Source organism: Oreochromis niloticus, linkage group LG6 (genome assembly GCF_001858045.2).
Source record: "Oreochromis niloticus isolate F11D_XX linkage group LG6, O_niloticus_UMD_NMBU, whole genome shotgun sequence".
NCBI classification, from domain to species: domain Eukaryota; kingdom Metazoa; phylum Chordata; class Actinopteri; order Cichliformes; family Cichlidae; genus Oreochromis; species Oreochromis niloticus.
In genome coordinates, this window is record NC_031971.2 from 30,638,413 (window position 1) to 30,662,098 (window position 23,686).

General features: G+C 40.4%; 1 protein-coding gene and 1 long non-coding RNA gene across 3 annotated transcripts in view; one reads left to right on the top strand and one right to left on the bottom strand.

Moving 5' to 3' along the window:
• LOC100710254 (adenylate cyclase 9) overlaps positions 1–23,686 on the bottom strand; it is a 42,802-nt gene that overhangs the window by 13,832 nt on the left and 5,284 nt on the right. For both annotated transcript variants that reach the window (XM_005454805.4, XM_005454804.4), the window contains exons 2-6: positions 3,493–3,692; positions 2,726–2,833; positions 2,282–2,520; positions 1,732–1,834; positions 408–616 (exon numbers count right to left, since the gene is read on the bottom strand). In XM_005454805.4, coding sequence (XP_005454862.1) covers positions 408–616; positions 1,732–1,834; positions 2,282–2,520; positions 2,726–2,833; positions 3,493–3,692 — 859 coding nt within the window. The remainder of the gene's footprint in view (positions 1–407; positions 617–1,731; positions 1,835–2,281; positions 2,521–2,725; positions 2,834–3,492; positions 3,693–23,686) is intronic.
• Positions 6,837–8,416, top strand: LOC112847119 (uncharacterized). Its single transcript, XR_003220480.1, has 3 exons — positions 6,837–7,019; positions 7,376–7,520; positions 8,151–8,416. It is a non-coding gene; the product is annotated as an uncharacterized LOC112847119 (long non-coding RNA).

A 23,686-nucleotide genomic window follows, 5' to 3' on the forward strand; every position in this document is an offset into this window, starting at 1 on the left:
AAAGTCATAGTCCTGCATGTTGGTCTATCAGTAGTTTCAGTTCCGTGGCACTGAAGCCCAAGAGATACAGATTTTTATTCGACTGTGACAGCACTCGACTTGAAAACAAACAATTGCGTATTCTTACGCCCAGCTGGAACCGCACCGAGAGCAACGGTATAAATAACACTTCAGAGATTTCGCTATCCAGCCAGGAAAAATAAAATCTGGGGAAAACACTGAGGCCTTGTCATTGTTTCGTAAAAAGGTCAAATGTTGAGACAATGAATGTGTTACGTTATAAAATATCTTATACAAATGTTTTTATTGGCATATCGGTCAAAACATTTTTGATATACAACATGTGTGCACACTCGCTAACACCCACAAACACTCTCCATCTGCATCAGCTGCCTAAACATCCTCACCGTATGGAGAGCACCAAGGAGGCCAGCTCAAACAGACCAGCCAGGGGAGCCAAGGCCAGGGCAGCGGTAGCCAGAGTGGATGAGCTCATGAGAGGTGGAAGAAAGCAGGCCAGGGTGAGGGCCAGAAAGACAAAACAGCTGAGGAGAACATCCAATAAGGAGCTGAAGGTGGTGCTTGCAAAAGTCTGCACCGGAACCATATTTCTGACCTAAATGGGAAGAGTAATTAGCAGTTGCTCATTTTTACAGAAACTACACCCACACCTTGCAATGCACACATAAATGTATGGATGTTTTACAATCAGGTCTAAAATGTCTAAATCTAAATGCAAAACAAAGTTTATGTGTACAAAGTTGAATGTTATGAATCTTCTACACAGACACAACGAAACCTCCAAAATGTTTCTTTTACCTTTTTTAGCAGTAGTGTCCAGATCTGCGTTGTTTTTACATGGTTTCCTAATCTGATTTAACTTAAAAAAATGTTACTGCTTTCTTTAAACTGCCAGATTATTTTTAAATTAATCACATTTTTTAAGTGGGTGTTAAAAAAACCCAACTAAATCCTATTTTCATCCTTAAAGGGGGGTGCAAAACAACAGCAAAAGCGACAAATAGAAGCTTTTTTACAAATGCAAAAATCACCTGAATTCTTCCAATCGTTTAACAATTCTTTCTAGACATGAATGCACAAACTAAAACTTGTGCTGCTTTAGCAAATAACAAATATTATATCAATGTTTACATACTGAATATATTTTCAAAGCTAAACCCAAAAGTCATAGTCATGTGCAAACTCTTACGATCACACACTGTAGACATTTTGCGTGAAGTGATCCTAGTGTTGTGGGTTTTTTTGTTTTTTTGTAGTAACACTGGTTTAACAGCAGGTGGCTACAAGACTTAGAGGTCAATGCAGGCCAACTGGAACTGGTCCTGTGTGTGTGCGCCTGTGTGAGAGAGCATGTGGTATAAAATTTCGGAAACAAGAGGGGTACAAGGAAAATCTTACAACAACTCCACCCCATCGGTCAAAGAGACAAGCACGCAGTGACACAGAGAGAATCAAACGCTCTGCCTCAGATTCAAAAGATGCATTAGGACACTACTGTTTGTCATTCGTCTCCTTATTGCCTTCTGCTTTTTAACACTTCAGTTTTTCAGGGGGTTCTTTCTTTCTTATCCACGTAGGAAGCCCTCTCTTCTGCTGGGTACTATTTTTAGTTAAGCCTCAAGTTAATCAGTGAAGAGTGTTAAAATCCCAATCGCAGGTAGGATCATCAAACAATTGAGTAGAAAAATGTGTTTGTGTACTTGTGTGTACCTCTTCCTTGTAGCTGCTCCGATAGGCTTTTTCCAGAGGTCTCTTTAGAAAGTTAAGGCTGATCTTATTGATGGGTGGTTTGAAAAAGTAATCCTTCATTAGACTGGAGATCAGAGTAAGGAAAAAAAAATACGGCAAAAGGTCAGAAAAAGTCAAATGGTTCCCTTATTATTTTATTGTGCGAAAAAAATGCAACAACTGTAACAACTCATCTGGTGATTCAGGATAAAACAAACAAACTGTAAGTCTGAAACAACTGCTCCCACATTAGCATTAAACCCTTGAGTCCTCAAGTAATCATACGATGTTTACATTTCATCTTCAAGAGCATCCTGAGAACTCTGTGTGTGGCGTTTATGCGTTTATCTCTGTGATCTGGCGAGGCGAGCCCTCAGTACAAAGGTTTATTCGTAATAAACCTTTAGGAAATTATGAAAACATGGCATCATATTCAAAGCCAAAGTGATAACTTTTACCCACTCCTGCATAATTAGTCACCCTTGAGTGACCTTATCAGATCATAAATGCCACCTTTAACCACTTTGCTCACCTGTCCTCCCCTATAACATCCACGAAATGGGCGTCGCTCTTCTGTCTGTAGTTCTTGGCACGCAACTGTATCAAGGCAGAGTGATCCATGCCTGTACCTGTTGCCCCCGTGCCCCCGGCCATGCCGAGACTGGTGCCAGTTCCCGTGTCACATAGAGAACTCTGACTGGCCCGCACTGGTTCCTCCAGCGGGGGACTCAGCAGGCCGTTGACTGCCCTGGGGCTGTGACCTGGGATAAACTGTGATGAGTAGAGGAGATAAAGGCGATGAAAAAGACAGAGGGACCAGAGTCAGAGGACAGACGACGGAGGTTAAAAAAAAGAGAAAGGACACAAAAAGCGATAAGCACGGGGCATGACTGTCAAGTAGCTTTAGTGACAAATGCTTAATCGAGTGCTTGACAAGTGCACCGATGCTGTCGCTGCTCGTGTGTGTGTGTTGTACCTTGGCACTGCTAGTCTTGTGCTCTTCCTGGCAGCCATTCAGCACAGCCACATCATCAGCCTGCTCTGCCACGGAAGACAGGACCGTGTTATGAAACACACAGGGAGGCTGGAGAGAGAAAAAGACAGCAGGGGGAGAGTTTGACGAATTAAACATAAAGAAGCAGCTTGTGCAATAACAGCATCAGGTTATATATGACTGAGCTGTGCGCACTAGCATGTTTTAAGTTTAAGTAAAAGTAAAATGATGAGCTGGAGTGTTTCAGTTTTATAATAAACCCCCCCAATAATTAAGACTTAGAAATGAATATGAGCACATATGGAGAGAAAATAACTCTGTGTGAGTCACAAAATGTTCAAAATGAGCTTCCCTTCATCACTGACTGGTTCAGTAATGATAGAGAATCACTAGAAAAGCTTGACAATAGGTTACAAGAACTATTTTTTCATGCTGCGGGGTGTGGATAGAAACATTATGCACCAAAAGTTCTTCAGTTTAGTATGTTACTATAGACAAGGGGTTCTCACTGCTGGGGCACAGAGCTGGAAAAAAAATAATATGACCAAGGGAGTCCTTTTTATTGTTAATGCCTGATTAAAACAATGCAGAGTGAGAAGTTTTCTCCATTTCTTGATATGACAAGTATGAGAGCCACTGCTTTAAGTGAGGCATTCATCAGAAGGACAACAAGCATCAATGCCAGTTTGAGTTCCTCATATGTGGTTTTAGACATGCGGAAAGTGTCTTTATCACTTTTTTCCTCTTACCCCAATCCGGTCAGGTGGTTGGTGTGGCAGCAGAGGCTCAGCGGCCTGCGCCCCTCCAGGGATGAGGTCTGGTGTGTGGGTCGGAGGACAGGAGGAGCGGCTGACCCCTTCAAAATCCTCACCTGGCAGTGCCATCTGAGAACAGCCACACTGCACATCATGATCCGGCTTCCTCCCTGATATCAGGTAGGTTTTCAGTTCTAACAAGAGAGCAAAAAGCAATGCAGTTTAGAGGAGCGAAGCAGAACTTTCACTTTACTGGTTGAGTGAGATTAAAAAGAAGTGAATTGCAGAGCACAACAGAGAACAAGGGCTTCAACACAATCACTTAACACAATCTTAACAGCAGTCGCTTGCAAGCGCTAATATATTACCCGAGAATTTGTAAAGACCAGTCACCAGGTGCCTCTGAAATCCCAAAGAAAGCTAATTTTCTTTCTTACATAAAAAAAAATCAACTAAAATGCTGTAGCAGCTTTTAAATTAGCCTCTGTTTCTCTGAGAGGCAGCACTGCACAGGTCGCTGATAAAATGGACTGGATTATGTTGAAAATATGGACTCTGGGCAAAATTGTTTTCGCGATCGCGGTAATATGAATATGAACTGCTGACATACGTCATTTTTGTGGTGGTATGTACTGACATGATCCACCTGGCAGCTGTTTTTTAAATGTAAACGACTGTCAGACGTAACCAAAAATCTGATGATCCAGTCAGGTCTGTGGCTGATTTGTCAATAAACTAATTTAATAATGAAAGGACTGGGAAAAAAGAGTCATATTTAGTTATCAGACTATGTGTCAGGTGTGTGGATACAAAAAGGAAGCTCTAAGGACACACCCTCCCTTCCCAGATCAGCACAACGCTGACCGTTAGCCATTACTGGCATTTGAGGAGGAAATTTTATACTTGTAAAAATCATGGCTAGCTGTAGACACACACTCTTCAAGCAAACATGATCCATGCTTAGTGGATTTACACAGATGCTGACAAGCCAACGGTAATGCAATATTGGGTGTTTCACAAACTGTGTTTGCATATCAGCCCACGGCTCAGGCCTATTCACCCCGCTGAAGAGCCAACAAGGAAATATACAAACAGTGGATTAGAGAGATGGCCCATAGCCAGCTACTATCAGCCTGTCCAAACATACAGTAACCTGGCTAGCTGGCCTCATTGTTCAAACAGATAAAGACGCTAACCGTATTAGCAAGGGGGGTGACTGGAAGAGCATCTAAAGGGTTACAGTGACATGGTCTATAACAGGTCGTGTGCTCTCTACTGTAAACTGACTGATGAAGTTCATTGCAATGTGAACTATTTACTAGTAAAATTGAACTTGCTGGCCTGCAACAAGATATGTTTTCAATAGACTATCATTTATTCTACATAAGTGCTATTCCAGGTATGCAAGATAAGAGCTTTTAGGACAAATACACATTATTATCAGTGCATGCCTAGTTCAGCTATGTATGAGACCTTTTCAGGGGTTCTATGATCCCTGCAGCTTCATGCATTTGCTACGTGCAAACACATGCTGGCATGCTTCACACACATGTAGTAAAGATTTAATGTTTAATGTTTCCAAAAATCATTCAGGTGAAGACTGAACTGGATACATCACAGTAATGAAGTAATGAATCCCTGTCATAAAAATAAATGTTAGATTTTTTTCTGTTTTATTCTTGAAAAAAACAAACAAAACTGAGGTATGAGCTGTAATTCTGGCCTAAAAATTGAGCTACGAACCAAGCTGTGGATCTGGACAATCTGTACAGCCCTAAGAAATCACATTTCTGACAGATACTCTATTGTACAATTACTCTCCTTGGGAGGAACGAAAGCATAATTCAAGAGTTCTGAAATAAAGATCTGAGTGCTCGTTCTATGAAATTCCTCGTGATCTGTCTACATGCCAATGTACTGTTTTCATTTAACAGAAAAAAAGGGAAAGATATGTAACCATGTGTCAGTCTGATATGTGTGACTGATGAGCATCCAATTTATATGTGAAAGCTTGTGCGTCAGTCTGATGCTGAGTGGGAGTGTTTGTAAGTTGGTCTGTGTACTACAGAAGATTATCAAACACACACACATATTTCCATCTCTTTCAGTCCTCCTGCAGGGAGTTAACCCTTCTACTCTCTCCAGTTTTTGTACTTTTATTAAATTAGTCTAATGGAGCGAAATGTGGATACAAAATTGTTACGTTCCTCTAAAAAGTCCAAAGGATGGTGTAAAGTAACAAAAAAGTTCCCGGGTCGAAAAAAGAAGACATGGAGGCTAAATTATTCAAGTTTTTTATTTATAAATAATTAAACTGAAAGAGAGGGACAAGCTGATAGCCAGTACTCTTTAAAAAAAAAAAAAAAGAAAGAAAGAAAGAAAACGAAACCCAGAAGTTGGCCAGCAAACAAAAGCCGCACACACACAGCTCACAAGCTGCACAAAAACTCTCTGGTACTAGAGCTCGCCTTTCTCTGGCCTTAAGTACTCTGGCCTAATTTCTGAGTAGAGTCAGCTGCGCAAAAGCGTGGCACCTAAGGCGGGAGAGACGGTGGACACACCCACGCAGAGTCAAAATCACAGCAGGCCCTGCTGGGGCCGTAACAGATACTGTATTGGTACAACTGACACTAATACCTAGGTATCAGTTTCTTTTTCTAACCCATTGCTTACAATAAAAGTCTAAGAAAACTTCCAACTGACAACAGTATTGGCTGAACTAATTTTATTATTAGCTGTATAATAGTTTTATAGGGTTTTAATCCACTGTAAGATGCAAAAATTCTCTATTTAGAGATTCGAACCAACAGATGTGAGTTGCAGTTTCACCAAAACTTGTCATTAAGCTTCTTCTTATCACCATAAAAATAATTCTATTAAACTAATTCAATCATTCGAGTGTCCTGTGCTCTATTTTGGGCCCTTGAACTAGTCAGTGTCCTCACCCTTGTGCTACCCAACTACAAGAATCTGTGTTACTTTATGTATGAATAATTTGTACAACAGTGACGTGGATCTTCAGCTACAGCAGATTATCAGGAAATATATCCAAGTAATTGCTTTAAATGGATCATATGGATAACAAGCCTAAATCGGAACAAAATAATAGAAAAAAATATTACGAAACACAATGACTGATGGTTTGGTGGATTAAAATTATGTGAATTAAATGCTTTGCACTGCGCAATCAACATTTCGTAACCTGACCAGACAACTAAATAGATTTTTGACTGCAATACTAGAAAGCACTCTTTGCGTCAAAACACCAAATGAGGGAATGTCTTTTGGAAACATATCATTCATCACCCTAGTGAGGTTTTAAAAGCCTGTGCCCAGAATCTATGTCAATGAGGCTAAAAGCTCTTCTGGAGGCAGTTGGCCCACAAGCTTAGTAACACACTTTCATTTTTCATAGATGAGAAGCCAAGAAATTCCTTAAGATGCATCAGTCTGACACCAAGAAAACTCCAACTGTACTGAATTGGCAGAGAAACCAGTCAGTAAATCTGATTACATAACCGGTAAGCAAGAGTGGTCTCGGTGGAAACTTTGAAAATTTGTGTTCCATCTGCATCTTTAAGTAGGAGACATTTTGACTTGTATTAATAGGAACTGCACCAGTGTTAATACCTTTAAAAAGGTAAAGAGTATAGATAGACAAACATCTATTTTGTGAATTTCCTTCTTACTCCGACATGCCTTCTTCATAACAAAACTGCTGACATGCTACAGACAAAGATACGAACAACCCAAAAACAGGCACTAGCAAACGGCACACAGATTGTAAAGATGGTGAAGTCGACCTAGAGTATTTCGAAGGCCATTGAGCCTCACAATGCCTGGCATAATCCGCATTCCTTGTCTTCTTCCATTTCAGATTTCAAACGTTGTCAACAGCGTGCTTGAAAGTCTAAAACAAACCTTGAGGCAGTTAAAAGCTTGACATAACAGACAGTGAAAAGATGAAGTTTTCCAGCAGTAAAGTGCACAGCAGGTTGATAGTTGTGCGAATGGATTCAAAGGTATGAGTATCTACTACTTTCTAAGTGCAGTACATTACTACGTGTCTGTCTATTGATCTGCTACAGGCTCTGTAAAGGCAGCACTCTGGGAGAAACTGACACCAGTACTCTAAGCCTCAATGCAGCTCAACGGGCTTTATTGATTTATTCAGACCAGCTGCCTGGAGCAGATAGGGTTCAGCTGGGGACAGCTACACATACTACAACCACACATACAAAAACACCACAATGCTCATGCTGTAAACACTTAGCCATATACCTAGACATCTATCAGACTTAAGAACCTGGCCAACCTAAATTACGTGGCAGGATATCTTAAAGTTTCTTCCTCTTCAGTCTCCTTTTGCATATAATTTTTCCAGACTAAGCCATCGTCAATGATTTTCATAACAAAGCGTGCATTGCTGCAACAGAAAATTACATCTGTCCAGCAACCACCACCACCACCCCAACCCCCAAGAATGTTGTCTGTTCCTTGTCAATTAACATCAAACAACATTTGATGCATGTTACAAGACTTAAAAGATTTTTTTTTATTATAGAGTCAGATAAGATAAGACGTGCTGGCACTGCATGTAGGATAAAACCCAGTTGTTGTTGTTTTCTGCACAAACTTCCATTTTATTGAAGCACGGACAAACGCACAGAGAAACCCGTGCACACATCAGAGATGGAACAACTGTGATTACATCTTCCGTGATAGCCATGTGAAGCTGTGTTGCAATGTTTTGAGATCATTCAGGTAACAGAACTGGTAAATAAATTGGGAAAACATCAGAATAGTCTAGTTTGTTTTTTCTTCATGTTCTAATCGCGATCAAATGTTCAGGCCTGTGGTTAAAAAAAGATAGAAACCGAACTGTGGTTTTCAATAATTGTTATTTTATTACTATTCATCCTTTCACAATCTGTCCATGCATCGTTTCATAATGTTTGGTTTTTTTTTATTTAGTAGATCTGCGTTAGATGACCTTAACACACATTGAACCCACTTATTGAGGTTAAGGCCTGTTATCGCAATCGGAAAACCACTGCTAAATCATAAACTAACACACAATTGCTATGGAAAAACATAAACAAATAAATAAATCACAACACAGCAAATGAGATTTTACATTAGCAGCTCCGATGTTATCTCCTGTATTAGCTGGACTAGCTTCTTTATGAATTAAATTATGTTTTGTAACAGTATAACGTGTCTCTTAAGCTCCTTGTGGCTTTTGTTTGGACCCTAAAATTATTTAAGAATGAATGAACATCCTAATGAGAAGGCCGAAATGTACCAGTGTGGTCAAGGAAAATATTTGCAACACACAATGTCAAAACTAACCACATATGACGGTAGTGTTGACACACAAAGCAACAGCTACTTTCAGTTTGCTATCGAGGACTGCCCTGCTATGCCTTGTTTATGACAAGTTTCTTAGTTTTACAGCTGTATTAACACGCAACTTTAACTTAAAAATGACACAACTGACCAGATGACACTTAATGTCAACACTCATAACGATTATAATAACCAAAAACAAAAACAACTTTATTTTTTTTTTGCATATCTTACCTCCTTAGCGTATACCGTTTTCAGGAAATATGCAGCATCTCCATGTGGGAGACACGTAAAGTGGATGAATCAAACTAAGATGCACACACAAAAGTACCATTTTCTAAGCTTGTGACTCATCAAAGCTAGTGCAATGCGGTTTGATTGCTCTTTTCCCTCATAGTCTCATATATTAGAAACCATCTCCCAACTTCTTAACACGCATGCACGGCTGGTTTTACGAGACCAGATCCACACAGGCATGAATCAATTAATCAATCAGTGGGACGCGAAGATGAATGGAGAGGAAGTAAAGCTGAGTCGTCACATTCCACACGCACACTTGAAGCCCATACACATCATGGCTACACATACTCACCTACACAAACACACACACGCACACACAGAAAATTACTCTCCAGAAAACAGACTCCCAACTCCCTGACACTGACACACATATGAACACGTTACTCTATCAACATTAAAGAGCACATACTGCGCTTTTTCATTATTTACACTATATATATTGTTACAATGGTGGATGGTGAATAGTTCGAATTTTCTGTTTATAAAGTCCTGTAGTATACCTTTACATGAGTGAAGAGATTTCTATGAAGCACTCCAGAACTACTACTCTCTGAGCAGTTAGTAGTAAAATAAATTCCCCAGGAATTTAGTCCTTCTTTTCAAACACCTGGATCCGGAACCAATGCTTATCCCAGGGGAATGCTCCTATGATGCAAAGCGCAATGTATTTAATTTATCAATCAAAATGACAAATAATTATATTAAATGCAAATATTTTAGAGCGTAATTTTAAAGATACAGTGTGTATAATACCACTGCTAGATTTCAGATTGCAGTCAAGTGAATACTGTCTTCTTACCCCAAACAATTCAAGTGCATAATCCTACTAAGGTGATTTATTGAAGATATCCTGAACTTTTGTGTCAGTAAAAGCTGCTGCTTTGGCCTAACAGTACCTGACAAGCCGGTGACGGGAGGGTCAGAAGTCTAATCTTCTGACACTGACTGGGCCAATAAATAAGCATATTTATGCAAATTTTTGTGTGACAGAGCCTTGACTTCAGTTCAGGAGATGAGGGTGGAGGTGAGGAGGAAGAGGATGATGTGGAAGGAAGGACAGGAATGGAAGAGGAAGATGAGAAAGACATAATTCAAAAGAGATAATACAAATGTACAAATGTGAAATGGTTAGCTAGAGATATCTGTGATCTTTAAATTATTTTACGCGGCTGGTACCGAGCCGCATACATAAAATGCGATCAGGCAGGACGGTAAAATCAGTTTTGGCCACTATTTTCAAAGTGATAGGCCAACATGGCGGCTTCCACAAAGCAGCAGCTGCTCCTTTGCATATTTAATAGATTAAATCAAACTTTATAATGATGCAATCATCAATTTGTTGCAAGATTTAATAATCAATAGATATTTATGAGTGTTACAATTTTTTTTCGATTAAATAATATTTTAAAAATGACTTACTTTACCTTTAATATAAATGAATTTCAGATCATTTCTAAAGCTTTGATAAATTCTGATGGCCTTTTTCACTTTCTGATGTCATACAGCACAATGATTTGCTCGTACATACAGGCTGAATGATTTTGCAGCTTTGCATCGAAACACACCCTTAGTATAAACATAAACTCCTGAAAGGTAGTTCTACAATTCGTAAGCACAAACGTAAACATGAATTGAGACAGACTTGCTCCAAAAAATGTGTTCAAGTGTGCAACAAGCATAGCGAGACAAGTGTCTGGGCAAATGTTTTAAAACTACATCTGACATTTCAGACCATCCCCAGAGAGATGTCTCATTCCCAACTCACTACTTCCTGACAAATGACCTTTGACTTTATGGCAACTTCCAACCACATGATCAAAACAGTGACCCAAAGGTCGCCGACTCCCCTCTGCTCCCACACACAGAGAAGTGAACGTATGTGAATACAAAAGAGGGATGGAGACACTTCAGCAGACTAATTAAAGAACTTCCATCGTTCTTTGTTTTCTCATTCTTTCATCTTGCTGCTTGAACAATCAGAAATAAACAAATCCAGAGCTAAAAATAGATTTAAACTTATTTCCCCTTTTCATAGATTTATCCTTCCAAGTTCCAACTGTCCAATTTTATTCACGTTCACCTTCAACTTCTTCTCCTTTGTCTCGACCTTGCATCTCGCAGCACCTCTCGCTACCTATTTTTACAGTTGATCTGCCTCGTCTCTGCTGTCTTGTTCTTTCCCTTTTTTTTTTTCAGCTGTCTGCCTTCAACTTTCTCCCACCGCTCACTCTTCCCCTCTCCAGCCCTTCCCTTTCCTATCCTCCAGTTTTCTCCCTGGTCCGTGGCGGGTCTTGAGAACAGGGCTCGACAATAGCAGAAGCCTCCATATTTGGACACGCTGATGGAACCGAGGGATGAGGCTCTCACACGATCCTCCTTCAAATACCCTCCCTTTCCTCCCTCTCATCCATCCCTCTATCCCTCCTCCCTTCCCTCTTTTGTGCCATCATTTTAGTCCAGGGAGTTCCTCACTCTCTCCCTCTGCTTCATCCATTTCTTTTCCTTTGCACCACCTCCTTGATCTTTTAAATGTCATTGCTGGGATTTAATAAAGGGTCTGTAGGGACCCTGGTGGGTTTCTTCTCGGGTTTTGGTCAAACACGAGAAGCTTCGTCCCATCACCCAAGGGCATGGTCGCATAGTTCTAAATTGGCCTAATCAGGAAAAGTTGTAAAAGTCTGACAAACAACACAAAATGTTTACTTCGTTTTTTTATATACATACTTTGGAGTTGGCATTAACGGATTAAGGTTGGGGTCATGGGAATTTCCTATTAACATCGTGTTTTAAGAAAACATATTAGCATTTTCATCACCAGCAGTTTGTTTGCTCCACAATCAGGAGGTCCTACAAGTGTGTGAGTGCGCGGCATGCAGTACAGTGGGTTGACAGGAAAAGTGACGCACTCCAACTGCCACTGCGTCACTCTGATAAACACACAATCACGCACACACAGCTGTTAAAAGGCATTTAAGTGTCTCACTTCGCAGAGTCTCTTGAGTTTCGCCCGGGGAGGTTGCTGCTCAGCGGCAGAGGAAAGTCCTTGAGGAAGAAATGACCAACCTTGGTCTTGCTCGGGAGAGCTGATGACGACTGATGCATCATTTTTGTGTGTGCGTTTTGTAATGCATGGGCACTCAGATGGGCACATACTAATCCTGACTCCATAGTGTGGTGGTTGAACCTAATGCAAAACACATGCAGTGCGGTCAGAGATATTTATTGTCTCCATGAGATCTTATCTGCTTCTTGTGCAAATGAACTTGATTTGCAGCACTACAGAGCACAACTGTTGCACAGAGTGAATCATTCTGCTATCTGCCATAGATTCACAATGCCCAGTCACACAGTCGGAAAGACACATACACACCTCCTTGCTGCCAAAAGCTAGTTTGTGGGAAATCCTTGGGAAAAGGTCATAACCAGAAAATATGCTCCCTCTCTTCTTTTCGCCCTCCCTCTTTTTCTCTTCCCACTAATGTCACACAACTCTCTCTTTCCACAGACCACCAAGGGACGCCACTTTGCATTCCTATTATAGTATGATTTTACTGATACAGGTTTTTTAAAGCTATTAAAAAGATATTTGGAAAAAGAACTGCTGCCATGTTGTTGTTCAGTGGCAAACCTCCACTAAAACAGTTCACTGTCTGGGCAGTATTTACTTCTAAGGAAAAGGAATTGTATTTTGTGCATAATCAATTTGTCTTGTATGACTGTGCAATGACAATAAAGAGTTATCTTATCTTATCTTCTGTTCTTTTTAAACATATTTGTAGGCTTTTGTTATTTGCTCAATAAAAACAATAGATAATCATTTTTTCATGATTTATGTGGATTTAATACATCTGCACCATTCATTTCATTTTCATTATATAGCACTATTATCACATTTGACATCTTTATATGGTACTTTCTATATAGTTGACAATACACACCACACTTGTAAAATTCATAGTTTCTAAGTTATAATGATTTTTAATCCATTTTCTACCAATAAATCATTACGTTGACCTTAAAGGCCTTGGTGGATGTAAGCAGAACTTGAAGGGGTTGTTAACATGACTCCACTCTATATTCATACAAAGTTTCATCAGATTTCATTTAAAGCTTTTCGAGCTATCTTGTTTACAGACAGAAAGACATGCATGCAAAAACAGGACCTCCTTTGTGAAGGTAACCAGAAAGTGAAACTCTGAAAACTGAGAATCTCCTTTGTGGGAGTGTCCGGCACCATCATACGTGGCATGAACATGTTTTGAAATGGCAGGAGAAACCTGAGTAAAAAGCTGTAAACAAGGATGACATGTGAAGTCTATACAGAAAGGTTATGGCTGGGTTTGAAGCTTGGCCATTTTGGGTACAGCAAACGTGTGTTTTAAGAAAACACTCAGTAACTCATAACTTATGTAAGGCGGGCACTTCTCGCTTCTCCATAATTGGATATGCTAATTCTCAAGGTCTCACACCTGCAGTCACGTCTTCTATGTGACCAAAGGGCATGTTGGGAAACAAAGGAAATTATTGACTGAACTTGGCAGGTTAGCGAAAAGTCGCCACACCCAGCAAATCAGATCCTTTGTTGAACAGATAACCCCCCTTTAGAAATCCTCTACAGATTGCCATTTTTTACTTAACTGTAACTACTAATGCGAGTTTTTCTTTCTTTTACTCAGTGAAATTATTCTGACTGTGGACACTGTGTTGTGGAGTGCTTGAACCGTGTCTCTATAATTATGCTTGCAGGTCATTTTGACCCAAGCGCCATTAGAAACAAACAAAACCCAGACACAAAAAATCTGTTTTTGTTGTTAAAAATTACTTTATTTTTACTAATTACAACAGTGAAAACATTGAGTAACAGTGACTCATCCCAGTAGCTTTACAGCGCGGCAATGTCAAAGCCAGAATAAACTGAGACTCAAGCTTATAAATGCTTTTGTTTGTAGCCTAACCTTAAACAACTCGTTTGCTATTTTTAACCGAGTTAGTGGCTCTGCAGGCCAGTCTGAAAAATGCCTGCCAGCATTGGGTACACTGACATTCACACACTCAGAGGGTGCATGCCGCAGACTTTAGTGATCCTCTCACTTTCGCTTCGCAGGTGAGTTTGCTATTTTTGTTTTTCAAACCAATGAATGATGCGTCTGTGATAACATCTCATAATATGTGATCATTCAAATGACTCATTGCCAGAAAATCATGCAAGTGATTTTCTTTTCGTTTCACAATGAGGTTCCCACTGACTAATGTCACCACTGAAATATGATAATGGTATTTTCTACATTACGTTCTGTAAAAGAAAACAGGCTCAACACGTATACTACCTACATAAGGAACACTATGTATGTAGTATACAGTGGAAAGTATAACACAGGGGTCCTAATATGTCAAATCCAAAACTTATTTCAATTCATTGAATTAAAACAGAAAGCTGTAAAAGCCAGAATGTAATGCCTCCCTGTCTTTTTCCATTGCAGCTGTGATATTTAAAAAGAACATTTTACACACTTAAAAAGAAAAAAACACATCTACACAAAACCTTGCCTGCAGTACAATGTGCCAGTCAAACATTTGAGCAAAGTGTTTGTCTTCCATTCTTTGCTCATGCCTTGACATATCTGGGATGTGACTGCCCAAATCTTATTCTGCCTGTTCCCCTCACAGGCTATAAACTCTTTTTCTCCGTCTCTCTCTCATGAGCACTTCGGCTTTTATAAACCAGTGCAACGGAAGCTCATGGATTTTTTAACAGGCTTGGGGCTGCGCTCCGTATCTATTATTCAGAACAGCCGTTTAACACAGCACCACTCCAGCAAACCATAGCTGGCACGCACACACACACACACACACACACACACACAGAGCAGTAGAGGCAAACCACGATGCTGCCAAACTGACACACGCAGCTGCTATGAATGTGGAATTTTAAACAGCTGTCAGATTACACAAACAGACATAAAGAGCAGAATAACTAGCAGGTAAATTAGACATATTATTGTGTCATGTGCAAACCCAAAATGAAAGTCCGCAGATGTACATGGCCCAACCTTGAGCCACGCGCCAACGTGCACACGTTCAATTTTTGCGATTCTACCAATCATAAAATCTCGTTGAGTTGGTCAATTAGTAACAGCGAGGCAGGAGTGTCAGGTAGGCCTTTGCCCCCAGAAAGTGAATTATTATGGCAATCTATCATTCGATGGTGAAAGGAATGACCACGACAAGGCAAAAACTCTCAGGGTCTGATGGTGCGAACTGCAGCTTACCACATAACCATGATATCGATGGGTTAAACCCGGTCACAGACCATATTGAATGTTATCATCCACTCTCCGAGTCCTCCCACATTTCTTGTGAGCCTCTGAATGAATTCATCGGAATTTCGTCCCCAAACACCCAGACTGATAAAGAGCGGGATTTTTATTGTGTTTTCACATGATTTTAGTGTTTACACAAGCCAGCTTTATCAGTCTCTACCTAATGTTGACATATTTAGTTGGCATTTTAAGCTGCGCTAGCTATTTCACTATATGCCCGACACCCTTTGTACTTCACACAAAGGGTGGCACCTTTGCATGAAGTAAAAAACAACAAAAAAAAACAATCAACAAGTCATATTCCAGCACCGTCACATGGCTTCATGTGCTCATGCTGAAGACTTCTGAATATGCGTTAAACGCAGGCAACTGAGCATACCTGAAGTCAATGTCCAGCAAGAGACTCTTTATTGGCTCAAGCTTTTGCTCCAGATTTCGCAGCTTGATCAGCTCCTGCAGTCTGGGTGTGGCAGCGCACCGTGTGCCAACGCTGTTAGGTAAAGCTCCACTGAAGCTCAAATATGAACATGAACATGTGCAAACACACAAATGCATGATGGACTCATGATGGACAGAGCTGTCAGTCATATGAGCAGGTGACTCCCGAGTAAGGTGTAGGTCGTAGAAAACACTCGTTATAGATTAAATGTAGTTGTGTGTGTGTGTGTGTGTGTGTGTGTGTGTGTGTGTCTGTGTGTGTAGACTTCTTGAGAACCAGTTTGATTTTTAAAACACAGAGTGGAGGATGTTTTGGCTACTTTCAAACATCTCGCTGTTGGATTATAATGGTTCGAGTTAGATTTATTTACTACTAATACAGGTTGACTTCATAATTTAATTTAATTATAAGACTCCCAGCAAATGTACAATGGCATGTTTGTGTTTGCTATACATCTGCAATCAGACCGGGACAGGGCCGGGCACGCTTATCAACACTGAACACACACACATACACATTTGAGTCATGTCATTCTTGGGCAATGGAAATGACAAACTTCTAGTGAAATAAGCCAGTTGTTTGAATAACAGCAAGGTGATTAGACAGCTGCCTAGGTGAGGGGAAACTAACTGTTACTACAGATCTATTTAAAGAAACAGATGCAGAGGATAACAGGGTGTTATTACAGGTCATTCAGACGTTAGAAGGAAGGGAAACTGTGTTTCTGTTAGAATCGAGACAAAGAAGACCATCTGTAGAAAGGTCCTGCTCCTATTATATTCTTGCTAGTTCATTAGCTCCTGGCAGTCAGAGTTACATTATGATTTACTGTCAGATCTACACCATCATTTCTCTCTCTGGGACACACAGAGCATTAATGGTAATGGGATTAGGATGTACTTAATATAATACTGCAGGAGACCATTTTGCAAGTCATTTCTGAGCAATATGTGGATGTACAAGACTGGAGAGCGGAGCAGCGTCACGCTGGTAATGCTTTTCAGCTTTGAATGTCTTTATGCTTCGCTAAACTTCTTCAGGTGTCAACTGAAAATCATTTTAAATGTAAAAAAGGAGTAATATGAACTAAAACACGCACACACACAGCTTTATCAGGACAAACTCATTTACTACGCCTACAAAAATCTCACTCGTTCAGCTTAGTTTCACTTGGATCATATTTTTCCCCATCCATGCCTGCAGTGTTGCTTCCATACTATATTTCAAGGATTTACATATTTGACTCCAGGTCTGAAAAATGAAGCCGATGGAGAAGATCAAATTCTTTTTAAAGGCCACCACAGGCCATTTTCTCTGGCTGCAAAAAGAACCCTGACTGTACAGAAGTCTATGAGAAAAATGCTTTATTACTTCAGTAAACATCTTTAGAATTAATTTTAAAAGTTTAGAGTCTTCCTCAGTACAGTATGATCTCATTTTGCAGTTTATGATTCTAGTTACAGTAAAACAGGAGGGCCTCACTACCTTGTGACCGACTATTGCTACCATATGAATTTAAGATAGTTTCCTCAGGTTCTCAGTCTGATACACATCTCACAGTCATGTCCAGTTTCATGCATCCATCAGTTCATTTTCTTCTGCTTATATAATTAAAGTTGGCAGCGGGCTTGAGCTTATCCCAGCTACCATGGGGCAAGAGGCCGGGTACACCCTGGACCGGTCGACAGCCTGTCGCATGGCCAATACAAAGAGACAGACAACCATTCATACTCCTATTCACACTTACAGCCAATTTAAAGTCACTGATTAACCTGACCCACTCACGGCATGTCTTTAGACTTTGGGAACAAGATCTACTACCTGGAAAGAAGTCACGCAGCCACTGGGAGAACATCCAAACCGCACACAGAAAGGCCCCGGCCTGATGGTGGATTCGAACCACCAAAGTGCGGCCCAATGTGACATCCAACCTCAAAACATGACCGTTTTGAGGTCGGACTATCCAGGAGGGACCGACCTCCTGCATGAGAGCCGCTCAGCAAACAAAAGAGTTGATAAAATACTTGGAAAATTATTTTTTTAAGCGGTTTAGAACACGTGCCAGAAATCAATGTAAACTTCCTAAAATGAAAACATAACAAATAATCTGTAAAGTTTTTCAAAGGAAAAAAACATAATAAGTGAAATGTTTGATATTTTCAATTCAAAAGAGTAATTTTGGAGCCTGTGTCTGAAAAAAAGAGCTCTACATAAAGAAACTACAAGTTTTTCACTGCTTACATCCCCCTGTGGTCAAACACTATACCACACCTAACAAACAGTCCCAAATAACAAGAAGAAGCCACTTTTAGCTGCTTTATAAACGTGGTTGCCACAGCAGGTAACAGAATGGTTTTGGCAGATTTTTATCCCACATGTTCTTCCTCACATAACCCCAAAGGGATTTGAGGCTCCTCTCAGAATCAAACAGAGCATCTTTTCTCTTGTTAGGTGAATGTGCAAACCATATAAGTAATAACATAAGTATCAAAATAGTGCTGCTGCTGCCAAGATTTCAGTAGATTAGCATTTAAAGAAGCTAGAGGAATTAAATCAGAACTGTTTTTACTAGAATGTTACCACCATCAAGTCCCATAAAGCGTTTCATACTGTGGTTTATGGGACTTATAGGATTAGTGAGTGATAAGCATAAGCCCTGGTCCTCTTTAATTGCCTGCAATGTCTGTCACACCTAGAGTAAGAACATTAAGTAGTAAAAGTGGTTATAAAAGCCCAATCATATGCCCAAACGTTTATTAAAATATATATATATACCTAGTTTTTCCTCTGTTTTCAGCTCTAATGCTACTGTACTTTTGTACTTATCACCTTTATCATACGCAGCGGATACCGAAAGACCGAGCCGCTTGGAAGACCACCTAGAGAAGTGATTTCAAGTGACCTTTGAGCCTTACAGTGAACGCATTCCTCCAAACAAACAGATCAGATTCGAGGTGATGCATGTGACAATACCACGAGAGAGATTTGCAAAAGCAGATGAAATGAGACAAAAAACCAAAGATTTTCTAAAAGAAAGAGATGAACAAACACACAGAGTTTACTGTTAGAAAAAAGCGTTTTAAATGTTTAAAGCCACCCCAGATATCTGAGTTCACCTGTGAGTGATAAACTGATGCGTACAGTAAAAGCCTGTCTGTGTACATAAGACACAAAGACTTTGATCAGCCATTTCTTATCTTTACTGTAAAACACACACACGCGGAAGCACAAGCCCACGTTTTGTTTGACTAGCTAGCGCGGTGGTGAAGCTCCCAGTGAAGGGAGAAGATCTGAAGAGCAGAGCAAATTATAACGCGGCAGCAAACGCACTGCTGTGTGTTTCTGTCTCTGTGTTACTGATCATCTCCTCCTGACATGTTTTGTTAAAAAAAACAAAACAAACTAGGACTAACAGCTGAGAAACTGCAGCTACAGAGCGAAAGCATAAAATACTCTTTGGCCTGTGCAGCTGTCGTGGTTCCTTTGTGCAAAGACTGGTTTCATCCATGATCCTTTTATCATACTGTCAATTTATAAAGCAGTTTTTAATGGTTCATTATCTACCACACCAGACATTTCATCAATACATGTGCGTGCCTGATAAATGCTCAGTGGTATTTAAGATGTTGTTCAGGGGTTTTTTGGGTTTTTTTCGGTGGCTGGTTGTTGTTGGGGTTTTCTGTGTGTTATTTTACTGATCAGCTAAACGATCAGCAAATCCAGAATATACTTCTTCATACTGGCAAAACTCTAACTAATTAAATCACTGTTCAAGTGTTCCAGTAAAACTTGAAAACGCCAAGGTTTTAAACTGAAGCAGCTAAAATGGAGTTCATACACATTACATGTAATTAATGAGCCAAGGAAAGCTTGTTTTGACATAGTGTTAAAGTCACTGTCTGGGCAGTTTTTGAATGTATTGGCATGAGATTTGTTACTTCTTTTGTCACTTGACCCATGAATACCCCGATCGTGTTGAGACAGATAGGAGGAACGTGAATGGTGGCTTTCACAGTAAAATGATTTTGCTAGCGTGTAAGATCTGAGATTAATAGAAATGCTGAAAATGAGCCAGCCACCTTTACCTCCAGAAAACAGTGGGTGACGCCAAATATAGAGAATAGAATGCAAACGGCCAGCCCCGTGACACATTAGGGCTGGCCTGGTACGGCTAAGGATCTGCTGTTTGCAACTGCATATTTAGGTGACATGTTTGATTTAGCAAAGACTAATCAGCCTGAGGGCATGGACTTTCCACTGAAACTCCATGCAAGAGTAGGATGGACCAGTTTGTAAATATGTGTGTGAGTGTGTGTGAAAAAAGCCAAATGCATGCAGCTTGCATGTATACACGTGCAAGCACACAAATATGTATACACACGGGCAGCACGTTTAGACGCATATCGAAACTGAAAAGGCGCTAGTGCTACGCCATGATACAATGAGAACAGTTCAAGGCCGATACCTTGAGTCTAGCAGACGTATAACAGGCTGCTATATTGCACTGTAAAGTACAAAAATTGAGACAGACGTTCAGCGAGGGAAGACCAAATACGCATTAGCGCAGGAGATAAAGCAGGGATGTAGAAACCAGCTAAACACGAATACGCGACAGAAATGTGCTTCCCTCACCACCTGCAGTGAAATCTGAGTGTGTTTGTGTGCTTGAAGCTGAAAGAGATATGGCGGGCCTGGATTAAAGAGGACGGAGGCGACACAAGCATTTGAGCAGAGCAATCAGTGACACAAGCAGGATTTAAATACGAGGCGAAGCAGGAAAATTGAGGATGCAAAAATCATCTCGCTGGAAATAAAATCTGCGTGTAAAATCTGACAGCACGAACAATAACATCAAAAGGGTCACGCAGAAAAAACACACACACAGGAAGAAAATACAGCAAAACACACAAAGGCCTAATGGGCTTGAATAAAAAGTTGCTGTAGATTTGGAGCTGTTCAGTTGTGGGTGTGAATAGATATGCATCAAATGAGCAAAGGTAAATGGAAATTGTCATGTACCACTGAGCTGAAGGGAGGATTTGGACCCAAAGTGCAGGACGCAGGAAGCAGGACGCAGGAAGCAGGACGTGAAAGCGCTTTAACTTTATTACTGGTAATTTAAGAAGCGCTGCTATAACTACCACATAGTTAAAAAAAGTATGACTTCTTGGGTCAAGTAAGGCAAGTTGTAAAGAAAACAGACTCCTCATGGTGCACTGAGATGACATGTGATTTGCAGCTGCGTCATCCATTGCACAAACTGCATTTCTGATACAGGCTGTGTATTTGTAAAGGAGAGAATGGCAAGTGGTGTTTCAGTGAGAGAGAATGAATGAAAGCATGACACCGGAGCCGGCTCGTTCAGCCTAGCGAGGGATCTATAGCAAAGCTGTGACTAAAGACAGACAGCAGACAGCACTAAAGCACTGTTACACAACAGGACCACATGTACAGGCCTGGGTGACAGGTGGGAGACTGAGGCAATGAATGTGTTACACAGTGAGGATGAGGGAAAGCAGAGGGAGAGATGTGGTACATGAAAGGGAAGAAGACCCCGACATGGGGTGAAGAGGAGGGGGAAACGCAGCTTACAGACAGAGAACACTGAAGAAACACACAGAATTAATCACTCGCGCTAACAGTGATGGTGTCAGACAAGGAGAACGGACACCGTGACTCATAAAATCTCAGTTTCGCAACTGTCTGAGATTAAAGGTACCGGGGATTAATAACTACTCTGTAACCTATTTTCAAACCCAATAACTGACTAGGGTTGTGTGTTTGAAATTGAGGCGTATGGATAACAAAGGGAACATTGAGAAATGGGACAGCTCAGTTAGCATTTCACAGTAAGTCAATAAGCAGTATATCAGAAAAAGCTAGCTTGGAGACAGTGACAGTGACAGAATGAAGATGAGTTAACTTCCTCAGAGAGGCCATAACCACACAATAAATTGAGAAAAATGTCCAAATGGGAACATTTGGCTACAGCAGTTGCAACAGTTTATCTTCAGAGTCAAAGACGTCTTAAAAAGCACAATATTCTGGCAGCCTTACAAATCTCTCGTTTAAGGTGAGCAAACTAACACTGTGAAAAGCTACAAAAGTTGGTTAGCCCACTGATTCTTACCTTTCTCATTACCTGCCTATTTCTCCAATCTAATATTCACACAATATTCTCAATAAAAGTTTCTACATTGAGATTCTCCGAAACACAAACACGTCGATGTGCATCGATGCACAGAACAAAATGGAGAAAAAGATGCTGGTGGGTAATTTACAAATAGTATCACTGCTCTGCAATCGTACATGCACTGCAGCTCTGAAAATGCAGATGAGAACAGAAATGTCAAATGTTGTCTGATTAGCCGGTCTTCATCTCGCCAGCTCTCAAGTTTAAGTGATTTAAAAGTGCAGAAGATGTGCGAAGGTGTGAAGTTTTGTTACATTTACTGCTAGCGTGTGTTTCCTGCACACTCCAGGCAGCTCCCTTCCCCCCCCCCTAAACCACATGGATTGTTTGCATTAATGTGACTGCATCTTAAACGTACTTCTTCCTGCACTGTGCTACTCATGAGAAAGGATAACTGTGGAAATGATCCTGAACTGGATGTACCGGAAAACCGTGAAAATTGCTATAATCTGAGCAGTTCCAAATGCAATACGCCTGGCACTGTCGGCAGCACATGTAGCAGAGTATGCATCACAGCTGAGCAGATGATTCATTAAGCTGTTTGTAAAATACATACCTGGGAAGTTAATTAAGGCATTTCCCTTTTTAAAATTACATACTGATTGAGTGCAAATGCAATTTCTGTCAGTTTATCCATATCAGCACTATCTGTAAAAATCCAGTCTGGATCTAGGCTCTCATTTTTTGCTCTTTTAAAAAACAAAAACAAAAAAACCCACCTCTTTCTCTATGCAACAGAAGCAAACTGTTATTCTCATCTCTGTCCCTGAAGGAAGGAAACTGTGGGTTTCTGTTTCAGAAGGAAACTAGATGCCATTCTCCACTTTTCTCTCCCTCAACAAAAGCTGCTTGTCAATATCTCATTTTGTCACTGTTCGCCAGTCTAGAAATAGAGAGTGATGGCACCATTTAGAGCCAAGTGTGAATACACTCTGACATAAGGCCTGACAATAGAACAGACAGTCTCTTTTCACAAGCGACCCAAGATTAGACGGCCCACAAGGAATTCCCTGCTGGATAGATTAGTTCCACTGATGCCGCTTTCGGCAGACTATTGAGACACACACTGTGTGTGTCTATAGGAAAAGATATGTCCGGTGGTTATGTGTCATATTATCACAATATATCATTTTTTAATTATCAAAAATTATGAAAGAAGTCTGTCATGTTTTGTCTTAAGAGTCCTAACTTAATCAAACCCCCACCAGCAGAGACAATCAATGTTTATTTTTCACATGATAAATGACTAAGCAATCTATTGCAACTAATTGGACTAAATAAAATATCCTGCTCTTTAATCCCGCTAAGCCCACTCCTAAGAACACACAACTATATGAATTGCTGAGATTCCTAAATCGCCGAGGACACCAAAAAGAATTCCTATACATTTTTTTTTCCTCAGCAAACTTTATGAATCATTTACTCATGGACTCCAAACCCTGTAAATGCTGAACAGGTTGCATAAAGCTTCAATTTCGTCCCATACTTTTAACCCTTTCTCTGCTGTCTGTCTAGTCTTTCCAACCTATCACCCCCTTTTCCTACAAATGGCGGGCACAATACGATGAACACCTGCTTAATCCAGAG